The 26,332-nt window shown below is 55.5% G+C and overlaps 1 protein-coding gene and 1 pseudogene across 5 annotated transcripts in view; one reads left to right on the top strand and one right to left on the bottom strand.

Annotated features, from left to right (window-relative positions):
• Positions 1-25,757, top strand: part of PXN (paxillin) — a 48,297-nt gene extending 22,540 nt beyond the window's left edge. For 2 of the 5 annotated variants that reach the window (XM_041728675.1, XM_041728674.1), the window contains exons 2-15: positions 13,460-13,686; positions 13,995-14,110; positions 14,461-14,597; positions 14,695-14,896; positions 15,718-15,853; positions 17,503-18,396; positions 19,545-19,820; positions 20,051-20,347; positions 20,969-21,067; positions 21,347-21,517; positions 21,668-21,841; positions 22,356-22,437; positions 22,596-22,744; positions 23,620-25,757. In XM_041728675.1, the coding sequence (XP_041584609.1) occupies positions 13,460-13,686; positions 13,995-14,110; positions 14,461-14,597; positions 14,695-14,896; positions 15,718-15,853; positions 17,503-18,396; positions 19,545-19,820; positions 20,051-20,347; positions 20,969-21,067; positions 21,347-21,517; positions 21,668-21,841; positions 22,356-22,437; positions 22,596-22,744; positions 23,620-23,886 (3,227 nt within the window). In that variant the 3' untranslated portion in view covers positions 23,887-25,757. The remainder of the gene's footprint in view (positions 1-13,459; positions 13,687-13,994; positions 14,111-14,460; positions 14,598-14,694; positions 14,897-15,717; positions 15,854-17,502; positions 18,397-19,544; positions 19,821-20,050; positions 20,348-20,968; positions 21,068-21,346; positions 21,518-21,667; positions 21,842-22,355; positions 22,438-22,595; positions 22,745-23,619) is intronic. The other 3 variants (XM_041728676.1, XM_041728677.1, XM_041728678.1) reach the window with 3 other exon arrangements.
• On the bottom strand, positions 12,004-12,121 carry LOC121475866 (annotated as a pseudogene).
• Positions 25,758-26,332: the final 575 nt, after the last annotated feature.

The raw sequence follows: 26,332 nt of genomic DNA on the forward strand, positions 1-26,332 counted from the left end.
CTTGCATACAGCCCCCACCTCGACCAAGGGTCAGTGACCATGGAGGAAGACATTGCAGTTTGGGGCACAACAGAATGGGGCAGGTGGAGACCGAGGTTTCCACTTTTGAAAAGGAGAAACAGTGATGTGAAAGAGGGCAGTTAGTGGGTGGTATCTGATCAACTGGCTGACTTGCATCGTGACCACTTCCTCTCTGGATGTAGAGGTAGACAGGAGGACAAGCAGCAGCTTCAGTGGCAGGCTTGTTCAAATCAGAGGTTGTCAGGTTAACCATGCGGCTCCCTGGTTTTCCAGACAGTTGTTCAGGTGCAGAAGCATATGAAATCTTGCCCAGTCCATCCTTGGGAATTTGAGACCAGGAGCATCCAGGGCAGCAGTACCCCCTGGTGCACAGCACACTGCCAGGCACGGAGCAGGCGCTGTGAGTGAAGAATGATGGGGTTCAATGCTCCTGAGTCATGCTGGCCTGTCCCCCCCACCACCCCAGGTGGGCCTCTCCCGTGGCCCCTCAGAGTGAGAAGGCAATCCTTGTCAATATTGTAGAGTCTAGTGTCCAGTGGTGTCAGTGATAGAAATGGTCTTTCCAAGCATCACCCCCCAAATCTTCCCCTCAGAACGTTGTTTCTTTTAGAAGACATTCCCTGTGGTTCAGATCCAACTCCAAGCAAACCTTTGAAACATTCTGTGTATGTACACTGTAGGCTTCCTGTGTGATGCTTTTTGGGCACTATGGCTGGGCACTGCTGTTGCCATCTGTCCTGGCTCTGCTGGGTTGGATTCCCAGGGCCTCAGCATGTCTCTTGCAATAAAATCCAAATCAGCACTGAGGAGAATACCTTCCCCTCCCCTGCCTCCATCTCCTGTAACCAGCTGGGCCCAGCAGATGGGGGTGTAGGGAGGCTAGCCATGACAGGTCAAGTTGGAGCATTGGGCCCCTCTGTGCTGCATGAGCCCTGGACCACAGATGCTTGGTATCTGCTTGGTCACTGCCTCAGCTCTGGGGTTGGTGGGCTTCTTGCAGGCCGACTGCAGGGCTTACTTTGGTTCAGTTCTCCCACCCTGTCCTACTCTTCTGCACCTTCGTGGCCCTATGTGTGAGCCCTGCCAGCAAGGCCGACAGCCCAGAGGTCTCCCTGGATGTTCTTTGTTTCTGGGAAGTCTGTCTTTCCCACCTTCTTTTCTTTTGTGGTTTACCAGTGTGACTCTGGTTAGCCCAAGCCCAGAGGACTGTGGCCTGCATCTGCTCCCTTCCTGTCCAGGTTGAGGCTGATTTCCCAATGCGGAGAGTTGGCAAGGATCTGGACTGTCAGAGAAGTTCGTCTTGCCCTCCTTAGGACAATGGCTGGAGGCATCCTTCCTTCGAAGATTAGTGACACCATCCCACCCAGGCCCACCACCTATGAGTGTGGGGAGCACTAGAGGGATGAAGATAAGACTTACGGCTCCTGTGGGTGTGATGGGCCCTCCCTAGACCTTCCATCATCTTACTTAGGAGGTGCCAGCTGTCAGTTGTGGCACTGGCTGCCAAATGGCTTTTGGAGAGCTTTGTCTTGCCCAGAATGAAGCAGGAGGCTTCCAAAATATGTGAGACCAAAGAAGGCTACAGCTAGATGAAATGATGCCTCTAGGGAAGTGAAAGTGTCATTGGGGGTCAGCTGGCCCTGTCTCTCTCTCCCACCTGCCCCTTCTTTTCAGAGCTCTTGACCATCTCAGAGTGGTTCCAACTTTTGTTCCACCAGGATGTATCCTACAGGTGACACTTCAGGCACATAAAGATCACATGCTGCCCATCCTTTTTCCCCTAGGGCATGCCTGGGGCGCTCTGTGCCCTTCCCAGCTCTTTCTCTTAAGAAAGCAGTTTAAACCACATGTGGGTGGGACTGACAGTCACTGGAGCAGTCTTAAACCCACTTCAGCTTCTTTGCTTTTTTTAAAGATTTTATTTATTTATTCATGAGAGACACACACAGAGAGAGAGGCAGAGACACAGGCAGAGGGAGAAGCAGGCTCTATGCAGGGAGCCCGATGTGGGACCCCATCCTGGGACTTCTAGGATCACGCCCTGGGCCGAAGGCAGGCTCCAAACCACTGAGCAACCCAGGGGTCCCACTTCAGCTTATTTTCTAAAACTAAAAGTAAATCAGTTGCAAGTGTCAGTAGTTTATGAAGGTTAGCCAAGGAGGGCTAGTTGCCCCCCTCCCACCTAAGAGCTAGTGTGAGAACCAGTGTGAGGATGGTGGGAACAGCATTTACAGAGAAAGGAAGCCAGAGCCTGCCACGTTTTTGCTGGGAAGAGTAAGTGCCTGGGTGAGACGTGTGGGTATCTATTAAAGGAAGACCTACAGGTACCTGGATGGCTCAGTCGGTTAGGTGTCCAATTCTTGGTTTCAGCTCAGGTTGTGATCTCAGGGTTATGGGATTGGACCCCAAGTGGGGCTCCGCACTTAGTGCGGAGTGCTTGAGATTTACTCCCTCTCCCTTCGCCCCTCCCCCACTTGCTTTCTCTCTCTCTCTCTCTCTCTCTCTCTCTCAACAAAAGAAATAAAATCTTAAAAAGAAAAAAAAAAGAAATAAAATCTTAAAGGAAGGATCTAGGTTAGCTGGGTTGCAGAGTCTAGGCCAGCTGTCTGCCTGTCCCTCAGTTGGCTGTTTAGTGAGTTCAGTGGAGTCCCGAGCAGCTGTCTCCTGATGATTCTCATGCTGCCTTTGCCAGTTTCTGGTGGAGGCTGTGGAGCCACTGGTCTGTCTGGGCCCCCCCAAAATAGTGGCCCAGGGCCTTCCTTGTCATGCAGTAAGAAGGCTGCCTGGCAGCAGGTCAGAGGTCAGTGCTTGGGGCAGCCCCATTCTGCATCATGCCGCTGGGATCTGGCAGCTGTCCATGTGGCACGAGAGGGAAAAACGCTTTAGCTTAGACCGTGGCACTCCAGCCTTCTCGGAGTTCTTGGGTTCCGGGGGCCATTACTGGGGGCCCAGCAGCGGCTCAGGACCCTGCTGGAGACTGAGGAGGTGGGGAAGGAGGGGAGAGAGAATAGGAGAGACCAAGAGCAAGGGGCCTGGAGGAGGCAGTGGTGGAGCAGCCCCATGGCCAACCTTTCTGGGTTGCAAGAGGTGCTCTGGAGACTGCTTTAGAAGCAGGACATTGGGGACAGGTGGAACAAGAGATGGTTACAGGAGGTGATTGGTCCTCTCCCGGTGGACCTGTGGAAAGGATAGGATAAGCTCTTGGAGTCAAGCAGAGCTGCCCTTACAGGGACTCCGCTTGCCTATAGAGTACAGTGGACATCTTTGAGCCTCTTTGTCCTTACCTGTAAGATGAGGTTGTGAGGCCAGGCTCCTAGTAGATGCTCAGTAAGGATTACTCCTCTCCCCCTCCCCCTGTCTGAGCTTCTTCCTGGCCCTGTGGCCTTCCTTGTCTTTGGGTTCCTTTGTGACACTCTGCTGGGTTTGGAGCCTCAGTGGCAGGAGCTGAGGCTGCCCTGTCCTGGGCTTGCACCTCTGGGAGTTCAGAGGCTGACAGCTTCTGTGAAGCTTGGGCAGCTCCTTCTATTGTCACTCTTCCAGGTTCAGAGCCACAGGGCTCTCAGCAGGCAGTAGTGCTGGTGTTGGGCGGGGGTGTGTGTGTGTGTGTGGGGGGGTGCTGTGCTGGAGCCCTGCAGCTTCTCTCTTGCCTGTGTCCCTGCTAGGGAGTGAGTCTGAGGCTTCTGGGCTCAGATGATGTACTCTGAGGAGGACTTGGAAGGAACCCCAGGCACGGAGGGGTGAGGTCAGTGGTTTACTCAGCAAGGAGGCCAGAGTTAGGGACGGGCCTGTCATAGCTCCCAAGATTCCTGGCTGCTGTCCCTGGCTCCACCTCCACCCCTCCCACCCTTAAGGGAGATGAAAACCAGTGATGTGGGTTTATCTACTGAGTGTCCCCTCTGTGTCACAGTGGGAGGGCAGAGGAGGTTCTCCCCAGCCACCACCGTGGCTTTTGCATACTTTGTCATTGCTTCCTTACCATGTGTTCTATGAGTTGTCTGAGTAAGTGCAGTCTGGAATGATCTAGTTAAATCGCCACCCAGGCTGGTGAGTGGTGGACTCGGACCCATCTGCCTTGCTCCTCTGGGGTGGCGGGGGAGTGGGGGAGCATTCTTTCCCCCCTGCCACACTACCCTGGGGGTTGGGATGCGGAGAGCATACAAAGAGCTATGTGACTGTCCCCACACTCCCAATGCCCCTAGAGCAGCCAAATTTGTGGTATGGACAGGGGTGGCTTTATGTGTGGACAGTGGTAGCTTTGTGGTCCTGCTTAAAATTGTTTGCCAAAGTCCCCAAGTGCACGTGCAAAGAGTCTCTTTGAAGCCTTACTTTTTGTCCTACAATTCATTCGCATTTTGTGTTTGGCTCCATAAGGTAGCCTTGCTTGTATTTTTTTTTTTTTTTAAGCCTTGCTTGTATTAAAGCAATGATTTAAATTTCTTTCTCCTGGGCAAATGTGATCCTCAGAATGTATTTATCCTGTGCCCCGGGCCTCCATGTGTCCCCTGGGGTTATTTATAGCCCAACAGAAGATTGAGGGGGCATGTTTAGCATGGTGAATATTGGCACACAGCTGGGGAAAGGGAAGAGGGGGTCCACTTTGTCTAGAGGGGCAGGTTGCAGTGAGTGTGCTCCAGGAGGAGATAAAAGCTAGTTTGAGGCCATATTCTGAGAAGTTCAAGACTAGGAAGTGCTAACCCCAAGGTTTCTGATCTTATCCTGCCGGTAGAGAGGGCCATCTGTGGCTGAACATTGTGACTCCTCCTTGCTTGGCACACATCCACTCACTGTAGGAGAGGCTTATAAGGGTATCTGTGCTATGGATCTAGTGAGAGGGAAGGGAGTTCTTGTCCTGGGAACATGGGGTGTGTGGTCTCTTGGGCAAGACAACATACACCAAAAAGGGAGTTCCAAGAAGTTCACACTGCTAGTGTCTGCTGAAAGGGTCAGAGTTGGGGAATCTGGGCAGGGGGCTGCAGGCAAAGCTGAGAAGGGGCTGAGTGTGGCTTTGGGTGCTGGTCTAAGCTGTCCATGAAAAGAAAGGAAGCCAGTAATGGGAGAAGCACCTGGGAAGGAAGAATTAACGTGACAGGAAGTGTGGGAGCTGGGGAGGGCCGAAGCTCTTAGGGTTGCTGTTAGAAAACTCGAAAGGCAGGAGGGAGAGAGCTGAATTAGGGAAATGACCCAATTGCCCAAGATCAGGAAGCACTGGCCCCTTCTCCAGCCATCTCGAGCTGTGTTTGTTGAGCAGAACTTGACGACAAAGAGTTGGGTAACTACTGCTGTCAAATCCACAAACTTGGGAAGAGCGTGGCTCAGACCTGCAATAGGCAGGCAAACTTTTGAACTTTCAGTTCGGGTCTCTGTAGGGCAGATGACTCACTTCTGAGCTCCTCCTAACCTCTGGTGGTGATTAGCCAGGCTAAGAGGCCTAAGGAGCCACCCTGTCCTGCAACAAAAATGGACCGACTAGACTGCAAGAGTCTTCTTGCAGGAGTGGATTGGAGTGAGTGTGAAATAGCAGAGATTTCTAGCACCTGAGCCTCCTGGGTTTGTGGTTCTTTTTGTATGTAAATCTGTGTTGAAGGAACTGTGGGATGGGCCTGGGGTTGGGCCCTAGCTTGACCTTGAACAGCAGTCTCTGGATGCCCCCAAGAGGTAAATGAGATCTGACCAATGGGATGCATCCACAAGCAGTTCTGGGACCTCAGGGAGGGCAGGGCCTACTGATCCCAGACGGGAGCTGAGTTCCTTACGATAGAAGAGACTTGCTGTCTGGCCAGCCTGGACCTGCCTCCAGCCCACAGGGAGGTGTGCAGGTAAACTTGGACAGGAGGAGCAGCCTCCTCCCACTTGCTGCTGCCTGGGGAAGCCTCAGTAGCAGCCAGGGGCCTGATCAGTCGGGGCTTCTGCCTACAGCTCAGGGTGACCTCTGGAATTGCCTTTCTGCCTCTATTCTCTCGAGTCTGGGGTTACCTGAGCTCTGTGACCTTGGGCACAAGCCAGGCACCCAGTAAAGGTGACCCAGCTGGCATATTCATGTTGTGTCAGCCCCTGCAAGAAGGGCTCCTTGGCAGACAGGAAACCACCCTCTTATGGCATGTGGAAAGCCCAGGGAAGAAATGCCTTAGCCAGAGGGCCACCTCCCAGCTTTCTTGGCAGCAGATTGGAGGACTCCGGCCTGCCCCCCTGGTTTCCCGTGTGTCACCCCCAGCCCACACTTCCTCTAGGGCTGAGACAGTGAAATGGCAGTTCCTGTTAAGTGAGGCATGAGTCAGCGAAGGAGAATGGTGGCTAAGTCTTCATAACCTCCAGGCATGGCTATGAAATATTTAAATGACACTACAGTATTGATTGTTTTCTCATCCATCCCCTTAGGGAGAGCAGTTCCTGTCTGGGATTCAGATAACTGCAATGTCTTGGATTTAGACAACTCCAAAGAGCTCAGACATGCCCTATAAATCTTACCTGAAATTGTATTCTCTCCTCCCTAGAGCTTGCTTCAGTGTGCTGAAGATTGGGTTCTGCCCATTTTGTAGACAGAAGAGAGGATGACCCATGCAGGTGGTTCGACCTGCTGCCAGGCACCCAGCAGGCTGGCCCTGGAATCCTTGCATCCCGGCTCCTACTCTGCACTGGCTTTGCTCTGCTCACAGCTCCCTCCCCATCTTCCTCAGCCTCACAGCCCCTGAAATCCCGGCTTCTGGGGAGAGGCATCAAGCAAGATAGACAAGGCCCCTGCTCTCTAGTGCTTAATTATTGGAGTGGACAAAGACCCAAATTGGCAGGGAAGGCCCCTCCAGGATATTGACCTCCTAGACAGTGTCCAGGCCCTGGGTGCCTGGGCCCAGTAGGGGCAGAGTTGATCTGGCCTAATTGTGGATTGGCCCTTATGGTCACAGATCTGCCTTTTCCTCCGAGGACAGTTATCAGGATAAATATACCCAGCTCCCCATTCCTGGGGAGTTACTCACAGAGTAAAAGTACCCAGCTGTGGATTAGATTACCTCTACTCTAACTGCTCATGTGCTCAGGGCTGGGGGAAGGGGGAACCCTCCTTCTTGTCCTGCTTCCTTCCTAATCTGGAAGAGTCTCGGCAAAGGGGCTGAGATGAGACCATCCCTGAATAGCTTGTCCCGCTGTTTACATAGCTCCTTTCTTAGGAAGGGCTGAGCCCCAGCCCACTCACTGCTTGTACCCCTGAGCTTGGGCAGCTTCTCCTCTGACACTTGAGGCCACTGGACTGAGCAGCTGGTCAGCAAGGAGCTGAAACTTCCCTTGCCCAGAGTTCTGAACCCAGCAGTGTAGACAGGCACAAGACTGGGCCTCTCTAGGACTTGTGAGAAAGAGAATTGCTGGGCCGGTGTTCGATATCATATTAAATGGCAGGGGTGGACAGCTGGCCCTGGACTGTTGGGAGGTCTCTTGTGCAATGGCAGCCCCTTGCCTCCTGTGCTGGAGCTCTCAGGGTGGTGCTTGCTGCTCCTTCCTTCTGTTCATTAGCTCCTAAGGAGCTGCCATGCCAACCCCTGCCCTGGGGTGACAAAAGTTAAGGCCTGTGGAAAGGAGGTGGGTGACTGGACTCTCCTAGGCCAGGCCTTAAGAATACAAGGCATTTTGAGGTGGGGTCTTCCTGAAGGCTAAAGGACCCCACCTCTTCTTGTTCAGCCTAGCGCTGCCAGTGGAAGACTGCCAGTGGAAGAGTGGTGAGGGGCCCAGCACTTGGGCTAGTGTGGCAGGGGATCCTGTGGCCTCTGGAAAGGGATGACAACTCCCCCACCCTCTACCCCATGTACCTGCCCCAACTGTGAAGACCTTGTGGAGACACTTCTCCAGGGTGGCTTTCTTTTCCCCAGAACTATGCCTCTAACCACTCATCCAGGATTGCAGCATCCTTAGCCTCAGGCCTGGGATAAGAAGGAGAGGTACATTCTCTTGCCCCTCCAGGGCTAATCATCTCTTTGAGAACCAGCTCCCCTCAGGTTAGCAATTTACTGAGTGTGCCCTATTCCAGGGACAGTGCTAAGCAAACACTGTGTATCCATTTTCTCATGTTGATCCTTGCTCCTGTGAGTCAAATGGTGGAATTCCTATCAGACAGACAAGGAAACTGAGACGCAAGAACCATTAAGCAGCCCAGTGAAGCAATTTGGTCATTGAGCAGAGTTTGTGTGACTGAGAATCCCCCTGTGCAAGTTTAACATCTAGTGTCTTTTTTTTTTTATAAGAATTTATTCATTTATTCATGAGAGATACAGAAAGAGAGAGGCAGAGACATAGGCAGAGAGAGAAGCAGGCTCCATGCAGGGAGCCCGATGTGGGACTCAATCCTGGAACTCCAGGATCATGCCCCGAGCCAAAGGCAGAGCGTTTAGCCACTGAGCCACCCAGGTATCCCACATCTAGTGTCTTTAAATCCTGGGAGGAGAGGATGGAGTAGCCTGGGTCCTCCCTCACCCACACGAATGCCGCCCCCCCCCCATACTTGAGGGATCCTGTTGGATAGACTTTTATCTCTTGGCCTCTGTCCAGCTCTGGTCTTGACAGTCTTTATCACACACTCAGAAGTGGCCAGGGCTTGGGTAGGAGGAAGCCAGGCTTGTGAGTCTAACTTGTTTTTAATACTTCATTGGGGGTGGAGGTGGAAGGGGTCCATTGTGTCTCTTTAACTTATTATAGGGTGTCATGTGTCACTGGGTCAGCCTGGGTCCCCAGAGCCACAGTCTGCAGGCCATGAAAAGGGCCCCGGCTGCCCTTGTCCTGGCTGCCCTTGTCCTGCGTCGCTGGGCTGGTTTGGGAATGTGAGGGGCGCAGCTGTGGCTCGCATCCTGGAATGCGGGCAGACCGGCCCCTCTATCCCCTCCCTCCCTGGGCAGCCAGCTGGGGACGTCTGCGTCTTAACCCCCTCAACCCCTTCGGGGCTGCAGAGCCGAGGCTCCCCCGCTCCCACCTCCACCTCCACCCCCACCCTCACCCTCAGGATTACGTGGGGCCGGGGAAAGGGGCCTCTTCGTCTGGGCCTGTCCGGTAAACCCCGGCCGCCCAGGCCTCCTGCCCACCGAGCGGCCTGCGGGCCGAAGGCGCTCGCTCCTGATCTGAGCGGCTGCTTGGGCCCAGGCGGGGCCGCGGACTGGGGACGGGGCCGGGGACGGGGACGGACTGGGGCCGGGGACGGACGGACTGGGGACGGGGACGGGGACGGACTGGGGCCGGGGACGGACGGACTGGGGACGGGGACGCCCGCCGGCGCTGCGCCTGCGGAGGGGGCGTGCGTCCCTGGGGGTCTCGGGCCCCCGCGGGGCTGCGTCACTCCTCGGTTCATGGTCGTGTGCTCCGGGGCCCCCACGTGGGGGGTCTGGCATCTAGGCCTCCTCGTGCTCCTCCCGTACCTGCACCCTCCCTCCCGTCGGCGTCGGCCGAGTTTCTGTCTCGGGATAGAAGCTTCCCCAGGGAGCCCAGGGCCAGGGGCTCCCAGGTCTTCCCCGGCTCGGGCTCGAAATTCCGTGGTTGCGCGAGTTTACCTTCGGTTACTGTGCCGGCGGCTGGGAGCAGGCGGGCCAACAGCGCCCTCTGGCGGGAAGCGGCGGACGGGCCGCACCCCTTCCTCGCCGGGGGCGGAGCTGGGTGTCCTTTGCCCCTGGTGGGCTGGAGACTTTGCACCCAGCCTGCCATCCCCTCCCCGACGTACCTGGAGAGGAGTACCCCTCCCCCCAACACGTCAGATTGTCTCACCCAGAGACTTCCGCTTTCCCTCTTGTGTGGGTGGAAGTGCCAGGACGTGCATCAGCTGGCCCAGAGAGGCAAAAAGCCAGTAGCGCTTAGGGTGGTTTCTTCCAGAAGAGGGATGGGAAGCCCCAGGGAAGAGCTTCCTTGTGCAGGATGGCTTGGGTGGTCCCAGTGGCTCTGACTTGTCTGCACCGTTTCAGCATTAGATCCAGAAACTTAGTGGAGAAATCCTCAGGAAGTAAGGAGCTTTCCTTAGCCTGCTTCCGGTACTGCCTCTGTGTATCTGGAGCATATCCTACAAACACTGGGAGGGGGATGGTGTCCCACCTCCTTTGGGGTCTGGGTTTAGAAGGACTCTGATCCAGGCCATTTGGTATTTATTTTTTATTTTTATTTTTTTTTTTAATTTTTATTTATTTATGATAGTCACAGAGAGAGAGAGAGAGAGAGGCAGAGACATAGGCAGAGGGAGAAGCAGGCTCCATGCACCGGGAGCCTGATGTGGGATTCGATCCCGGGTCTCCAGGATCGCGCCCTGGGCCAAAGGCAAGCGCCAAACCACTGCGCCACCCAGGGATCCCGCCATTTGGTATTTAGAGTTAGGTACCAGGTAGTAGGTGTAGCTGAAAACTGGAGGACCCACCTATGGGCTACTTCTTGTGAGTGGACTCCCTGGAGCAGCCTTCCTTCCGAGTCTGTTATTTACTCAAGCAGGGGAGGAGTTTGCTGAGCTGGCAAGGAGACTTTGGCCTGTAACCACTTTGCAGGCTTTGGAGACATGGCAGCCTTCTACACCCATAGGAATCTGAAGTAGAGGCCAGAGGCCTCCTTTCCTGCTTCCTATATTCCTGGCTGCCTCCCCTGAAGCATTTGTGGGGGGCTTTGGGAGACAGTGATACCAAGTCCTGTGCAGTCACTGAGCAAAGTAATAAGGGGTGCATAGAGAGAAGGAAGCTACCCCAGAGGTCCTCTGGGTTGTGCATATGCTCTCTCACTCAGATAGACATAAGTTTGATGTGCTTTTCCCCCTGGCATCCACACACACTTCACTTTGAACGTTACTGTATTATTTCACTTTTCTCACAAAGGTTGCCCTGGTCATGTCTTGTCCAGATTCTACCCATAGAAGATGTAGGAGCTGTCACTACTTTGCTTCCTACTCTGATCTCCTTGGAGGACGATGTTTTTGCAGAATTTCACAAAGCAAACAAGATCTGATGTTTGCAGCTTCCAATGCGCTGTAGCATCTGCTGTCCCGGTGAACCTCATACCAATACTGGGAGGCAGGAGTTAGGAACCTCGGCTTACCCCACCAGCTGAGGCTCAGTGGAGCAGAGGGATTTTTCTGTGTGGCTGCGGAGAGTAAAAAGAGGAGCTAGGACTTGAACTCCTGGGATCTTTGGTTTCCGTCCCCCCAGGACTGCTCCTTCTGACCAACATACATGTATCTGTGTTCAAAAGAGCCTGGTGAAATTGTAAACTAGACTTAGAATCAGGCAAGTTAGGGGAGGGTATTGGAGATAGAAGGCCTCATGCAGAGAGTCTGATGGGAGAGGGGAACCATTTATCTTCTACTGAGTGTGTGAAACATGAGAGACTTGAGTTCAGATCCTGGCTGTATCCCGTCAGCCAGCATTGGCAGCATGGGCACACACTTCGTCTCTCTGTGCCTCACTTTTACCCTCCATGCTGGTGTTGCGGTGAGGAGGAAGGGAAACAACACAAGTGAAGGTCCTGGTGGGTGGTCAAGCACAGCAGCTGCTCCTGCTATTCCTGGTGGGGTTGCACATGGTGCCTGCACTGGGGTTTTCCAAACTGCCTTTAATGGAGAAGGGGAGCCCCTGCCCCTGCTGAATTGGGTGCGGGGGAAATGTATGAAGCCAAGGCAGCAGGTGCAGTCGTTCAGAGGCCAGTAAGATTGGCCCTCGACACTGGTTCTTGGTCTGTCATTACCTAGGCATACACTGACTGCCTCTAGTTCTGCTTTGTTAGAGACAGGAAGCCAGACTCTTCTAGCAGATCTGTAGGGGGAGGAGGCTACAGGAACTGACCTTGCTTGGAAGTCAGGAGACCCTTGTGCTGGGCTGCTGGCTCCAGGGACCTCAGCCTTGTGACAGGCTCCCCCTCCGATCAGCTGGGTAGGAGCTGGGGGTAGATGTGGCCAGCCTTGGGGGTAGGAGGGCAGGGCAGACAGCTGGGAGGTGTGGGCCCCCCTTGCTTCTCTCTACCTAGCAGGGGTAGGCTTGAGGACAGGGCTGTAAGGAAGGACCAGCCTCGGCCCAGACATTCAGGAAGTTGTACCGTTTAAGTTTTCAATTAGCAATAATCGCGCCTTGGGTAATCCTCATTGGCTACGATACTGCCACTGCGCAAAGCCTGTACCGTTTAAATATTACATCATGTTGTGATCATAGCAGACTCTTGTAGGTCAGATTTTTGGGGTTTGGGGCTACTGAAGAGCCAGACAGTCCTTTCTCACTGGCTCTGTTATCTGAGCAGGTTCCACCACCTCTTGAAGCCCCTTTCCCCATCTATGAAGGGAGGATCAGAATTTCAGCTTTATCCAGTATTAGGATTAATGGAGAGACCACATATACACAGCGTATGTTACTAGCTTGTTACTAGTGATTGACAATAGATACAGCCATTACTTTCTGATAAGTAATATCCTGAGGGCCAGGGACTGAGCATTCCTGACCCCCAGCAGGTCGGCAGGGAAATGAGAGTGAGCAAGTCCTTGAATATGATAGGAATGAAGGTGTGGTGTTGGGGCCAGGCCCTCTGGGCTGTGGGGGCTGTTGAGGGTCTCAGGAGGGGAGGATTGAAGCTGAGGGGTTGTCAGCAGTTCCTACTCCTGCCCTTCCCGCTATTCTTATGTCTGGAGACTGGGAAGATCCAGGGCCCTCCTGTTGTCTGCCCAGTGCCGGGGTAATGGAAGCTTGTACTCGATTCGGCTCCCTTCTGCTGTTAAAAGCAGAATAGCGGGGCCCTGGAGCCTCTGGGCCCAGGCTGCTTGCCAGGCTTCCGCAGAAACAGCCTACAGAGCAGTCCTGCCCCCTGCTTTGCTGAGGGGGTGGGGAATACTGCACCAGCTTCCACCCAGCCCCCACCTCCCCACGTACCTCACCCTGTAGCCCAGGGCCTTGGAAGGAGAATGGAGCCTGGGGTTTTGCTTCTACCTGGTCAGAAAGGCAGGTACTATTCGCCAGGGACCACTCCAGTTTGGGGTGGGAGGGATGTTGCTGAGAAAGCCTAAGCTCCTGGAATTTAAGTGGGACCTGGCACTGCCTGGGCCCCTCCCCTGTGACGTGGGGCCCCTCCCGCCCATTCTCCCCGCCTTGCCCTGTGAAGTCAGAGTGCGGAGTTCCAGGCAGGCATTTCTGACTTCCAGCCAGCCAGCTGTACAGCCCTGTCGGGAGGGAATGCAGGTGCCCGACTGCCAGAGGTAGGAGAGCCCCAAGGGCAGCCCAGGAGCTTCCACAGCATCTTGGGTCTTGGGCTGGGGAGAATAGGTTAGTTTTAGAAGCTGGTTCTTACCCAGGCTGGTCTGGGCTGATTGCTTCCTGCCCTGAGGCTGGTTATTTCTCCCAGGGGTGGGGCAGGTGCTCAGAAGTCATTGACTCTTGGGTGCAGCAGGCAGGGAGGGCACTGCCACTGGACAGTGTGTTCCCAGGATCCCTGATTTCTACTAGCTCTCAGCATGTTCTTTCTGCAGACGCCCTGCTGGCAGACTTGGAGTCCACCACCTCCCACATCTCCAAACGGCCCGTGTTCTTGTCTGAGGAGACCCCCTACTCATACCCAACTGGAAACCACACATACCAGGAGATTGCTGTGCCACCCCCTGTCCCCCCACCCCCATCCAGTGAGGCCCTCAATGGGACGATCCTTGACCCCTTAGACCAGTGGCAGCCCAGCGCCTCCCGATTCACCCACCAGCAGGTAAGGTGGGGACAGGGGCTGGGAAGACAGGGAACAGAGGCTTTGGGGTAGTAGGAGCTTGTCTGGCAGCAGCTTGGGGAGCTGGGGGAGGAATGGGATCAGGGGGATGGAGAGAGGGGCCAGGAAGCAGCTGGGTCTCCCAGATGCCACGTGAGGGGGCAAGTGACCAAGTGTTAATCACCTGTCTCCTGGCCAGAGTGTGGAAATTCCCTGGTGAGACTGACTGTGAGCAGGAGCCTCCTGGGGGTGACTCGGGCTGTTCCTTTTCCTCCCCTTGGGGGAGGCCCTGAGCATTCTCTTCCCTGCAGCCTCAGCCCCCGTCACCTGTGTACAGCTCCAGTACCAAAACTTCCAGTGCCCCTGTCCCCCAGGACAGTGCCGGCCCTCCGTGTCCCCGAGCTGGTGAGGAAGAGCACGTCTACAGGTACTGGTGCAGCCCTCTGTGCGCTCCTCCCCCTCCTGCTTGGAAGGCCTGAGGCCAGGGATCAGGCCTGGTGACAGCCCGCAGAAGGCCCCGAGGCTCCTGGCCAGCTCCCACTGCCTCTGAACTGGCCCAGTTGCCTCAGCACTGCCATCTCATTGGAGTGGCGGGGTTGAGTTGTCACGTCACCCTGTGTCGTTGAGGAGCTGAGGCAAGACTTCCTCCCCTCTTCTCACCACATCCCTTCCCCATTCTCCCATCTCTTGCTGGGGGAGACTTCACAGTCCTCCTCCCTTTTTCTCCCTGAGGACTTTAGAGGCGCCTCTCACTGTGGCCTCCCCTCTGCCTCTCAGTTTCCCCAACAAGCAGAAGTCGGCCGAGCCTTCACCCACGGTGATGAGCTCCTCCCTCGGCAGCAATCTTTCTGAACTTGACCGCCTGCTGCTGGAACTGAACGCGGTGCAGCATAACCCCCCAGGCTTCCCTACAGGTAGGACTGGTTCCTGGGAGCCCTTGGGGCCCACCTGCTGGGCTCTGGATCCCCAGGGGGGCAGGACTGAGCAGCCTTTCTCTCTTGCTCTTCCAAGATGAGACCAACTCAAGCCCCCCGCTACCCGGGGCTCTGAGCCCCCACTATGGCATCCCAGAAAATAACAGCCCAGTGGGGGGCAAAGCCGGGCCCCTAACGAAAGAGAAGCCCAAGCGGAATGGGGGCCGGGGTCTGGAGGACGTGCGGCCCAGTGTGGAGAGTCTCTTGGACGAACTGGAGAGCTCCGTGCCCAGCCCCGTGTGAGTATCACCGGGCTCTCCTGGGTGGGGAACGTCTTGCCCAGCAGTGCCCTTGCATCTGTGTCCATCCACTTGGCCCAGTTGTCACCGATTCCCTCCACAAGGGCCTGCTGTTTGCCAGGCCCCGGACCAGGCCCCGGACCAGGCCCTGGGGGGTTAGTGGAGTCCCAAGGACACCCCGCCTGCCTTTGGTGAGCCATCACCCATCAGAAAAGATGACACATTGTGCGCCAAGGGTGCCAGTGGCTGTCTGCAGGGGTTTCGGAGCCACACTGTTAGGGTTCAGACTTTGGCTCTGTCTTTTCTGTTGTTTCTCAAGCCTTAGTTTTCCTGTCTATAAAATGGGATAAAGGGATATAGGGTAATGGCGATAAGACCACCTACCTTGATGGGATGAGACCCAATAGTACACGTAATATACCTGGAATGGTTTCGGGCTCACACGTGGTTGGTGGTTACTAATGTTATTTCTTCCCCCTGTTACCGTGTTGTTGGAAGCATCTCACATGGATGTGTACCATGTTGTGGGGGGACGCACACAAGCTCGGACTTGTTTCATAGATGAGCTTGAACTCGGGCTAGGAGGGCCAAGGTGTCCTCCTGAGAAGGGTGCTGGTTGAGCTGCCCTCTTCTCCCATGCCAGCTTGTTCACCTCAGCTCTGTCCCAGTAGTTGAGGGCTGTCCCCTCCCTCTCAGGAATGCTGCTGGGCTTCTCTGGAGTCGGGTGGGGGGACTCCAATGTGAAAGCTAAGATGCTGCTATTCTGGGGGAACCCAGAGCTGGACTCTGGGGTCCCTGCTGATGCTGTGCCTGCCCTATAGCCCTGCCATCACTGTGAACCAGGGTGAGATGAGCAGCCCTCAACGAGTCACCTCCAGCCAGCAGCAGACACGCATCTCAGCCTCCTCTGCCACCAGGGAGCTGGACGAGCTGATGGCCTCCCTATCGGATTTCAAGGTGCCCCAAGACCTCTCCTCTTCCCTGCCCCCTCCTTCTTCCTCTGTACCTCAGTGTGAGTAGCGGGAACTCGGGCCCTCAGTGTTTGGGACCCTACTTTACTCTGGTTTGCCAGGATGCCAGGGAAGGAGGGTCAGTCTAGGCTTCATGGGAACTGGCTGCCCCACAGCCTATGAAGGCAGAGAGGCACTTAGCAGGGAAATTCCTTCCTCCTGGGTTGCTCCCAGCTCCCAACCACCAAGCAAGGGGATCAGGAGGCTGGGACAAAGGCCTCTGTGTTAATGGCTGCTTTTGGTGGGGGAGGGTGTTCTCTGCTGGACCGTGTGGGACTGGGATCCTGTGCCTGAGAGGTCATTTGCCCTGGAGCCCCATCTCCTACACTGGCTGGCTGTCCTCAACACATCCCTTTTCTTTCTGCCTCTGGCTCCTAAATACACAGGTCTCTGCTGCCAGCCTCCCCCCATCTTTCCCACCACCCTCTACAGGTCTGAGTCCCCACAGATTATGTCTGTGGGAAACCTAACCACAGGGCTCTGGGCCTGTCCTGCATGAGGCATCCCTTCCCCTCCTTCCTGGGCCTCCCAGACCTGCTAGACCCAAGATGTTTTATTTAGAAGATGCGATGCCTCTGTGGGGATTGATACTGACTGTTCTCTGGCAATTGCTGACTTCACCCTTCCATGTGGGTCTGCCCAGGACCTTTGGGACATGAAGGAGGGAACATGAGAAGGGGAGCAAGCAGTCTGAGTGCTCTTGGCTCTAAGGGTATCTCCAAGAGTCCCTCCAGCTGGGGTTTCACAGTGGGGGATGGGAGCTGCCTGGCCCTATGACCCTTCTGTGCCACTGTTCTGGGTGGTGAGTGGCCACCATCAGAAATAAGTCCCTTGGACTTTGGTGTTGGCCTTGGAGAAGCCCTGTGCTATCACCCTTAAGGCTGTTTTTACTTTTTTTGTTTAAGATTTGTTTACTTATTTGAAAGGGAGAGTATGAGCAGGAAAGGGGCAGAGGGAAAGAATCTCAAGCAGACTTCCCACTGAGCTCGGAGCCCCCAATGTAGGGCTCAATCCCAGGACCCTGAGATCATGACCTGAGCCAAAATCAAGAGTTGGACGCTTAACCGACTGAGCCACCCAGGTGCCCCTGTTTTTACTTTCTGAGACAGCCAGCATTGTCGTGCCCCATAAGAAACTGTGCTTGTTCTAGCCATGTCTTGAGAGGAAGTTTTGGGGGACACAGGAAGGCTGGGATTGTCGGGGGGAGACAGCCAAGTTGAGCCAAGTTTGGAAGAAGCAGAGCAGCTGCCTGTGGCCGACTCTCCCTTGATTGGTGCTTGGGCTGCCCTTCCTGGTCACCTGTTTCTCATGGTCCACTCTCTGTAGCCTTTTCTCCCTTGTTCCTACTCCGACTGGGGTGGCCCTGCAGGCAGGGCTCGGTGGTTGCTTTCTGCTAGGATGTGGATCCCAGGCAAACCTTTTTTGGGGTCTGGGCCTTTTTCGAAGGCCAGTCCCCATGCTTCAGCTTCTCAGCCACATCAGTCTAGCGTAAGTGTAGATGGTGCTCTCAGAAACCTCAGGCCAAGCCCACCCCTTGCAGTGAGCACCCTTCCTCACCTCTCCCTTCTTCTGCCTTTTGTCTTTCTCCTTCTCCAGACCAGCTCCTCTGCTGTGGCCTTGAACTCCCCGGGGCTGCTGCCCAAATCAGCTCCATCCCCACACCACATACCTTCTCCTTCTCCTCCTCCTCCTGGGCCCTCTGGATTCTTGCCATCCACTGCTAAGCTCTCCTCTGGAGACCATGCTCCCACCCAGGAGGTCCTCTGCTTTGAAGACCCTGATAATAGGCAGGGCCTTCTGCCTCCTATGGCTCCCAGCTGGCTAGATTTGGCTGGTCTCCAGGCGACACCTGACACTCTCAACTCAAGGTCTCCCTCTGTGGAGGGTTTTCTGGGGCCATGTGGTGCAGAGAGCCAGGCTCAGGTTTGGAAAGACCTACCAAACATTACAAGTGAGCTTTCCAGGGCTCCCCCCTGCCACACGCCACCCTGCCAAGCTGGGTATGCAGGTCCCCAGGAGCCTGGAGACTCCCATGGGCTGCTGGACAACACTTTGTACCCAGAGGAAGCCATGGCTGTCACTCGGGAGCAGCTGTGGGTTTTGGAGGCACTCAGGCCTGAGATCCCCCACGGAGCCACACCCAGCTTCCAGGAAGTAACTGAGCCAGCTGTCGTGGCCGTGGACCGTCAGGCTATCTTCCCAGATACCTGGAGTCTCACAAAGGAATGTGGACAGTGGGAGCAGAGGGCAAAGCCAGAGCCAGGGGAGCCGGAAAGCAGCTATCTGGCCCCAGTTGACAAGGAGCAGTTAGGTGGACAGAATCCCATGAGGGTAAGCCTGGTTAGGCCAACCCAGGGACCTGAGACCCCCAAGTGGCCAGGGGCCACCACCGAAGCTGCTGCTGAGGCCAAGAGGGAACAGCCGGAGCTTCCACCTGCCATGGTTATGGACACACCCAACACCACTGAGAGGATTTCCACCTCTGGCCAGGCAGGCGCAAGCTCGCACAGCTGCTAGGCATGGCCCTTGGCAGGCCTGAGTGTGGGCCACTCCTGGCTAACTGCATGCAGCCTCCCACTCTGTGCATGTCTGCTTGGGCAGCAAATCCCAAGATTGCGTGGCCTGTGACCCTACTGACCAGCAGTGGGTTCTGTGGGGCAGGGAACCTCTGGGCCCTGGAAATTCTCTTAGTGACAACCTGCCTCTTGCTTGTTTTAAGGCTCTTTCCTCTAGATGGGCTGTCCCTGACCTCCTGAGGTGATGTGTGCAAAATGGTTAAAAGCATGGGCTTTGGAACCAGATAGTACTGAATTCAAGCCACGCTTCCAGTACTTGCCACCCTGTGTGACCTTGGGCAATCCCCCACCAGCCTCAGCTTTCTCATCTTTAAAATGGGGGTAATAGTAAGGGGGCCTGGCTAGCTCAGTTAGTAGAGCATATAACTCTCGATCTCAGGACCGTGAGTTCCAGCCCCATGTTGGACGTGGAGCCTACTTTAAAAAAAAAAAAAAAAAGAAGAGAAGGGAAGTTATAATAGACCATTTTCCCCTATCACGTCCAAGGGTTAAATGAAGTAATGCCTGGAAACTGCTGAGAACTCAGCTCTTGGTCCTCAATAAGCCATGGCTGACGTTACTATTCTTATTTGCTTCTTGGTTGATTAAAATTTTATGTCCTTTTCAAAAGCAAAGTGAAGCAACAACAAACAAAACCAGAACCACTACAAACAAGCAGGTTCTAATACACTGAAGAAAAAAAAAAAAGATTTACCGAGAGGAAAGATCACGTTTTTTCTATTACAGACCAAAAAAAGAAAGAGCCTTATGCCTTTTCAGGAATCTCCACTTACATCCTTTCAGATAATCTTGCCATAACCCCTTTAGGCAGCCAAGAAAATACTCTAACCCCATTTCAAGGCTTAGGGAAGCTGATGCCCCTGAAAGTGAAGTCTTGCCCAAGGTCGTTGGTGACTTGGAGGTGAGCACTGGGTGTCTGCTCTGCCCCCTGCCTCCACCTCACCTCAGCTTGGCTCTTGGGCAGTTTGTTCTGCTCTCTCCCGCCCGCGGCACCTTGTGTGGACTGAGCAGCCTCGGCTGAGTCCCGAGTGGGACTGTGACGGCTTCCCCCTCCCCCCTCAGATCCGCTCTGTGATCAGGAGAAGCCGGGAGACAGGCCACGCGCACCCCATGTCCCGGGAGCCCTCCCCTCGCCGCCGGCTGGATCCCGCCACCCTGAGCAGGACCCCCTCCCAGGAGCGGCTCATCGCAGAGCTGCAGGGGCGGCTGGGCATCCAGCCGGAGGCAGAGGAGGCCACGGGGGTGGCGGGGGCCTCTGCCGAGGACTGGCGGACAGAGGGCGTCATCATCACCGTGCAGCCTCGTGGGAGGCGGGCTGGGGGGCAGCTTGTAGAGAAGGTAGCGAGCAGTGCCCGGGGCTGGGCCAAGGCCAGCAGGCATCTTGATTCCTCCCCAGGAAGGGAGATGTACTGTGTGGGGGAAGGAGAGGGGGAGGAGTCCTGCACCCTGTGTCTGGTGAGCCTGGCCTCACTCTTGGTGCCAGGGTGGGAAGGCGCAGGGGGGACCCTGGGGATGGTACCACTGCCTGCTCCTCCGTTCTGCTTCATCTCTCCCTCCTTTCTTCCCAGGTCGTCTTCCCTCCTGGCTCCCCCGTTCCCCTAAGAAGAACCTTCTCTGTTCTGGCTTCTCCTCCTCCTGTCCCTTTGCTCCAGCAGTGCAAAGACTCTTCTTGCTCGCCCAGCCTGCGTGCCCCCTCCCCCCTGGGGCCTTCTGCTGTCGCCCGAGGTTCCCCTGGGGTCCCGAGCACTGCAGCCAGGCTTCAGGAGGAGGGTGTGCAGGGCCCTGCCCCTCCCCCTCCTGCACCCCTCACCTCGAGGTCCGTGGGCTGCCAGACTGATGAGGACCCGCTCTTCCCCCTGATGCAGGCAGGCCTCCCTGTCCCTGTCCTGCTGCCCGGGCTATATCCCCACTCTGCACACCTGCGGGCACATTGACATGCACACACCCTCTGGCCCTCCGTCCACAAGTCAGGATAGTACCACAGCCCTTCTGTAGACCATGCCTTGACCCTGGACCCTCTCTTAACCTGCTCTTCACTCTCCCAGCCCCTTGATGTCTTGCTTCCCAGTGGGGCTTCTCTCTGCTGCCCCTTCCCCATGCCCCTTGGCCCTGCCCCAGGCTCCAATGAGGAGACCATTCCCAAAAGGGAAACCAAGCCTGCTCCTCCCCTCCAGCTCCCGGGCCAGTACCTGGAAGGTCTCTTTGCTCTCAGCGCCTGTTGCCTTCCTTTCCTGGGTCCATGCCTTTAGTTGGCTTACCTTGTTCCCCTCCTTCATCCCTCCCTGGGCCTCTCTTTCTGGGTCATTTTTCCCTAGACGTTTCCTCCTGATTCTGGTAGTGCCAGTGGTGGTGGGGGTGGGAGGGCAGCGGTGGAAACCTCTTACCTCATCCTAGATTCCCTTTTGTGAAATGGTCCGATACTGAGGTCTTTTTTTCTTCCTTAATTAAAAAACATTTTCTTGTCCTCGTTTCCTCCCCTATCCAAGATCCAGGGCCTGGAACAAATTGCGGATGGAGAAGCGTGGGCGGCCGGCTGGCCTCCGAACGACAGGCAGAGCAGTCCCGAAGGGCAGGACGAGGGAGGGGTCAGTGCCGAGGTTGGGGGCTTAGGGTCCTGCTTGCCTGTTTTCTGGGCCTTGGTCAGGCCAGTGGGGTGCCTCGAGCCCTCTGACCACCAGGATGTCTTGTGGAGGCCACTCCCTCCTTCCGGGCTCTAGAAGCCCTGAAAGAGGTTGTACTGCTTGCCCCTATTGACCCATCTGTCCAGGAGGGAGACGAGCCCCCAGTGCCGCGGTGCCATGGTGCCACAAGGCATCATCCCAGGCCTGGAAGTCCTGACTGCCTCTCTCTCTCTCTCTCCACAGTTCATGGCCCAGGGGAAGACGGGGAGCAACTCTCCCCCCGGGGGGCCCCCAAAGCCTGGGAGCCAGCTGGATAGTATGCTGGGGAGCCTACAGTCTGACCTGAACAAACTGGGGGTTGCCACGGTTGCCAAGGGGGTCTGCGGGGCCTGCAAGAAGCCCATTGCTGGGCAGGTGATGAAGGTGGCAGTGGAGTGGGTGGGGGGAAGGGGAAGGGGATGGGGGTGGGGGTGGGAGCTGCAGTGGCACAGGGAGCTTTGCTCCTCTGGGGAGGGTGCTCCACAGTAGGCAGGGTCCCGAGCCACGTTCTGCCTCCTTTGTCAGGTCGTGACTGCTATGGGAAAGACGTGGCACCCGGAGCACTTCGTCTGCACCCACTGCCAAGAGGAGATTGGATCCCGGAACTTCTTTGAGCGGGATGGACAGCCCTACTGTGAAAAGGACTATCACAACCTCTTCTCTCCACGCTGCTACTACTGCAACGGTCCCATCCTGGATGTGAGTCCCTGTGGCATGGCAGGAGGCCAGCTGTGCTGGCACATTCCTTCTTCACTGTTGTCTGTGCCACCTGATGCTCAAAGAGGTCACTCATGCTCAAGCTTACACAGCTAGGAAATGGGACTGGAATTCACACCTGGGCTGGGTGCAGGCCCCTTCCGCCGCCCTTCCACCTCCCACACCAGATTCCTTTCTGCTGACACTCCAGGGGTTAGGAGTCCTGCCCCGATAAATGGAATGGAGTGCTGGCTCCCTCACTCTCCTGCGGTTGATACCTCCATTTATATAATGGGAGTCACAATAGAACCTGTGACATTAACTGCATGTGAAGATCCATGAGGAGAGAGTGTGGCTGGCATGTCACAGCCCTTCACTAAATTGGAATTCCTGGTGGTAATGAGAGCACAGTGAGGAGAGACTTGATCTCTGGGTAGGGTGGGGGCGGGAAAGACAGTCCTGCCTGGGAGTCTCTGCTGTGGGACCTGAGCTCTGATCCCACACCTTGCTTTCACAGAAAGTGGTGACAGCCCTTGACCGGACGTGGCACCCTGAGCACTTCTTCTGCGCCCAGTGTGGGGCCTTCTTTGGTCCTGAAGGTATGACTATGACCCACAGGCAGACTACCCTGCTGCCCCTCTCCCGCCCCCGCCCCTGCTGCTCCTGGGAAGCAGGGGCAGGAGACTGCAGTTGTTTGAGTCAGGATGGCTCCATCTCTAGAGGCCCTCACTCAGCCCCCCAAACCCCTACTTCTCAGGGTTCCATGAGAAAGATGGCAAGGCTTACTGCCGGAAGGATTACTTTGACATGTTCGCGCCCAAGTGTGGCGGCTGTGCCCGGGCCATCCTGGAGAACTACATCTCGGCCCTAAACACTCTCTGGCATCCTGAATGCTTTGTGTGCCGGGTAAGGAGCCCCCTTGTCTGGAGGGAGCTGGGAGTGGGCAGCTGGGAGAAAAGGTCCCCCCTATCCTCACCCCCTTATGCTCTCTGGATCTAACTTGGGGATTCTTAAAGGGGTGAGCAGATAGGGGGTACAGTGGGTCCTGGGCCAAGGCTCAGAGTGAGGCTGGGAGAAACCAAGAGGAAGCTAGGTACATCCCCCAGCTTTGTGCTGTGTGGATAAGCTACAGTGGAAATAGGCACTGGTCTCTAAACTGTGTTCTGGTGGTAATGGGAGTCCACAGATGTTAAGGGTCTGACAAGGGCTCTCAGACCAGATAAGTTTGGGAAACACTACTCACTGCAGGACTTCTCAGTGCCTTCCCCCGGTCCCCAAATATTTCATTTATTTATTCATGAGAGACACACAAAGAGAGGCAGAGACATAGGCAGAGAGAGAACCAGGCTTCCTGGGTAGAGCCCAATGCAGGACTTGATCCCAGGACCCTGGGATCATGCCCCGAGCTGAAGGCAGACACTCAGCCACTGAGCCACTGAGCCACCGAGGCGTTCCTTCTCAGTGCCTTTTATTCCCAAGTATGCAGCTTGGTTTCTGGGCACAGTGTTGCAGCCACTTGCCCAGGAGTCAGACCTATGCTAGAGTCCAGGCTGTGCAACTTAGTAACTAGCTGTGTGATCTTAGGCAAGTCACTGAACTTTTAAGCCTCAGTTGCCTCCTCTGTTGGGAGAATCTAGTCAGTGTTTAGTGCAGCGCTTGGCACGTATGAAGTGCTCTGCAAGTGAGAGTCATGACCATGACTGTCTTCTGCCCATCCCAGTGGCAGAGGCTTCAGCCCCTATCCCCGGCCTGAGCCCCTTTCACCCCCTTCTGCCTGGCAGGAGTGCTTCACGCCCTTCGTCAATGGCAGCTTCTTCGAGCACGATGGGCAGCCCTACTGTGAGGTGCACTATCATGAGCGGCGAGGCTCACTCTGCTCTGGCTGCCAGAAACCCATCACGGGCCGCTGCATCACCGCCATGGCCAAGAAGTTCCACCCGGAGCACTTCGTCTGTGCCTTCTGCCTCAAGCAGCTCAACAAGGGCACCTTCAAGGAGCAGAACGACAAGCCTTACTGTCAGAACTGCTTCCTCAAACTCTTCTGCTAGGCACCCTCCATGGCCCCCCTGCCCTGGCCCAGCCTCCCCAACTGCTACTGTGACCCAGAGGCCTTGCCCAGGGGTGAAGGGACAAACCCAACTGCAACTGGAACGCATGTCTTTGGCTGGTGCAGGATGACAAGAGGGCCTGCTCTTCTTTCCCCTGCCGGAGCCTCTGGGCCTTTGTTCTCCTGCAGCCCTCCCCAGGTTGTCAGCTCTTCATCCTCCCTGGAGGTGGAGGCTGGAGGGCCCCAGCCTCCACTGCGTCTGTCCCCTTGCACCCGCCTGGCCAGGCCAGCACCCCACACTGGAGCCATCTCTTACTCATATTTTGGCAGTGGAGCCAGGGGAAGGGCAGGCAGGGTCAGATGGGGTCTTTTTTTATCCTTCTCCCCCACCCAGTCCCAACCTAATTATCCTTGTCCTGAGAGTAATGGGGGATACCCACTCCCTTCAGACAATGCCAGCATAAATCCATCTGTCCAAGGGTGGAAGTGTTCGAGGGGCCACAGAGGGTTTCTCGGGCTCCTCTTGCCCTTCCAGTCTCCCCAGGCCTGGGCAGCTGCCTCCCAAACCCCCACAACTGCTCTGGTTCTACTGAGAAAGGCCTCTCTCCAGCAATAATGTTTTATAGTCACTTCCTCCATCTCTGGGGTGGTGTGAGGTGGGGAGTTTCACCCCGTGCCTGGACACTGTATCGACTTTGATAGATTTCTACACTGAGGTTTGAATTCATATTGTCTTGAGTTGCTTTTACTTCTCTATACAAAATGATTTTGAAGAGATTTTAAAGCTGTCCCTTTTTGTACTCTTCTCATCCATGGCCACTGGTCCTGTTGGTGATGATGGCTGTGGTATGGGGTTTGCCTTGTACTGAGGGCTTGGGGTGGGGAAGCAATTTGTATTTTATTTTTTCTTAGCACAAGCAGGTGAATTGGGAGCAGCTTTCTGACTCCCCTTCCTTAACTTCACAGCTCACCAGGACTGTTTTATAAACTGCTGTATTTTAAAACCCCTTCCTGGATACTACCTGGGTCAGCAAGCTCTTAATGACACTGGCCTCAGGATGTCTTGCCCTTTGGGGCCTAGAACTCTGAACCTCATCTGTCCTGTTCCTGAGGGAGGAAAAGGGGAAAGTATACTTTAGGGGTGCTGATTCCTGCCCGAGTAAGGCATCAGGAGCCTTGCTCCCCTGTGAACTTTTTGGCAACAAGAGAACCCATTGAACATTCTTGGCCTCCACACCGCTTTTCTGCCTTGTCAAGAAAGCTGGTGTGTTGTTTTGACCATTGTTTTTGTTGGTTCCACTGGGCCCACCGTTTCCCCAAATTTCCTGCCCTCCCTGGAGACTGGAGATCTAGGGGAAAGGGCCCAGGATGTGGCAACACGGCCCGATAGGACTCTGGGCAGAGGGACAGGATCCTGCTAAAGTAGCAGGAAGCCCCCAGAGCTCTGTCCCCCAAGGATGAAACAGGAACAGGTAGGCCTGGGCTTCTGAGTCAGCAGAAAGGGGCCCCCGTGGGGTCTAAAGTGAGGAAGGTCCAGACCACTTCACTAGCCTCTCAGCAGAGGCTGAGCATGTGGGGTCTCAGAAGAGGGTCCCCTCCTTTGAGGCAGGACTGGAAGCAGCCCTGGTCTGAGGAGGTCAGCTGGGCCCCTCCAAAGGTCTGATGTCTCCACTCCACCCATAGGCCTTATTGCTCTGTTTACAGTGACCTGCCCCAGGCCCCTCCCCTAGGGGGACTGGGGTGTCTGGGGTCCACCCTCTGGGTCAATGGTTATTTGATTTGATTTTATTTTTTTCTCTGTAAACTTCTAACCTGGCTTTTCCCCATGTCAATTCCTGTGATTTATGCCAATAAAGTTTGCCATTATTTTCACCCATGCCTAGTTCCTTTTCTTGGCAGTCTAAGGTAGCAACTTAGTACCAGAAGAGAGACCAAACCCTCCCCAGACTCAGGGGGACCATATTGAAGGTAACTCAGTGATGTTCCCTTATTTGAGGCAGACAGCCCCGGGGGGATGGGATTCCTGCGTGAGCTTTGCATTTCTCTCAGCAGCTGGTGAGGAAATGCAGGGGGAGCAGTGTTGTTGGGCCCTGTGTGGCTCAGGCCCTGCCCTAGTGCTTTGCTTGTAGACTTGCCGAGGGCACCCTCAGGTGGGCCTGTGGGTGGCCTCACCCTTATTTACAGCTCCGGAAAGAGGTTCAGAGAAGAGAACTGACATGCACAAAACGGTCCTGAGTGAGCAGAGGCAGGATGTGAACCCAGGGCTTGCCTCTGCCTGTGTTCCTGCTTTGGCCAGACACCCCCCACCCCACGTGCTGGCACCACACCTTGGGTGTGGAACCTTCCCAGCGGAAGTTGGCAAATTTACAGTTGAGGGTGGGTCTTTTCTGCCCCCTGGTGGTCGTGTCCATATTTGCATGCTTTCTCCTTGTCTGAGCCACAGGTCT

The sequence above is a fragment of the Vulpes lagopus genome, chromosome 14 (assembly GCF_018345385.1).
Source record: "Vulpes lagopus strain Blue_001 chromosome 14, ASM1834538v1, whole genome shotgun sequence".
Lineage (NCBI taxonomy): Eukaryota > Metazoa > Chordata > Mammalia > Carnivora > Canidae > Vulpes > Vulpes lagopus.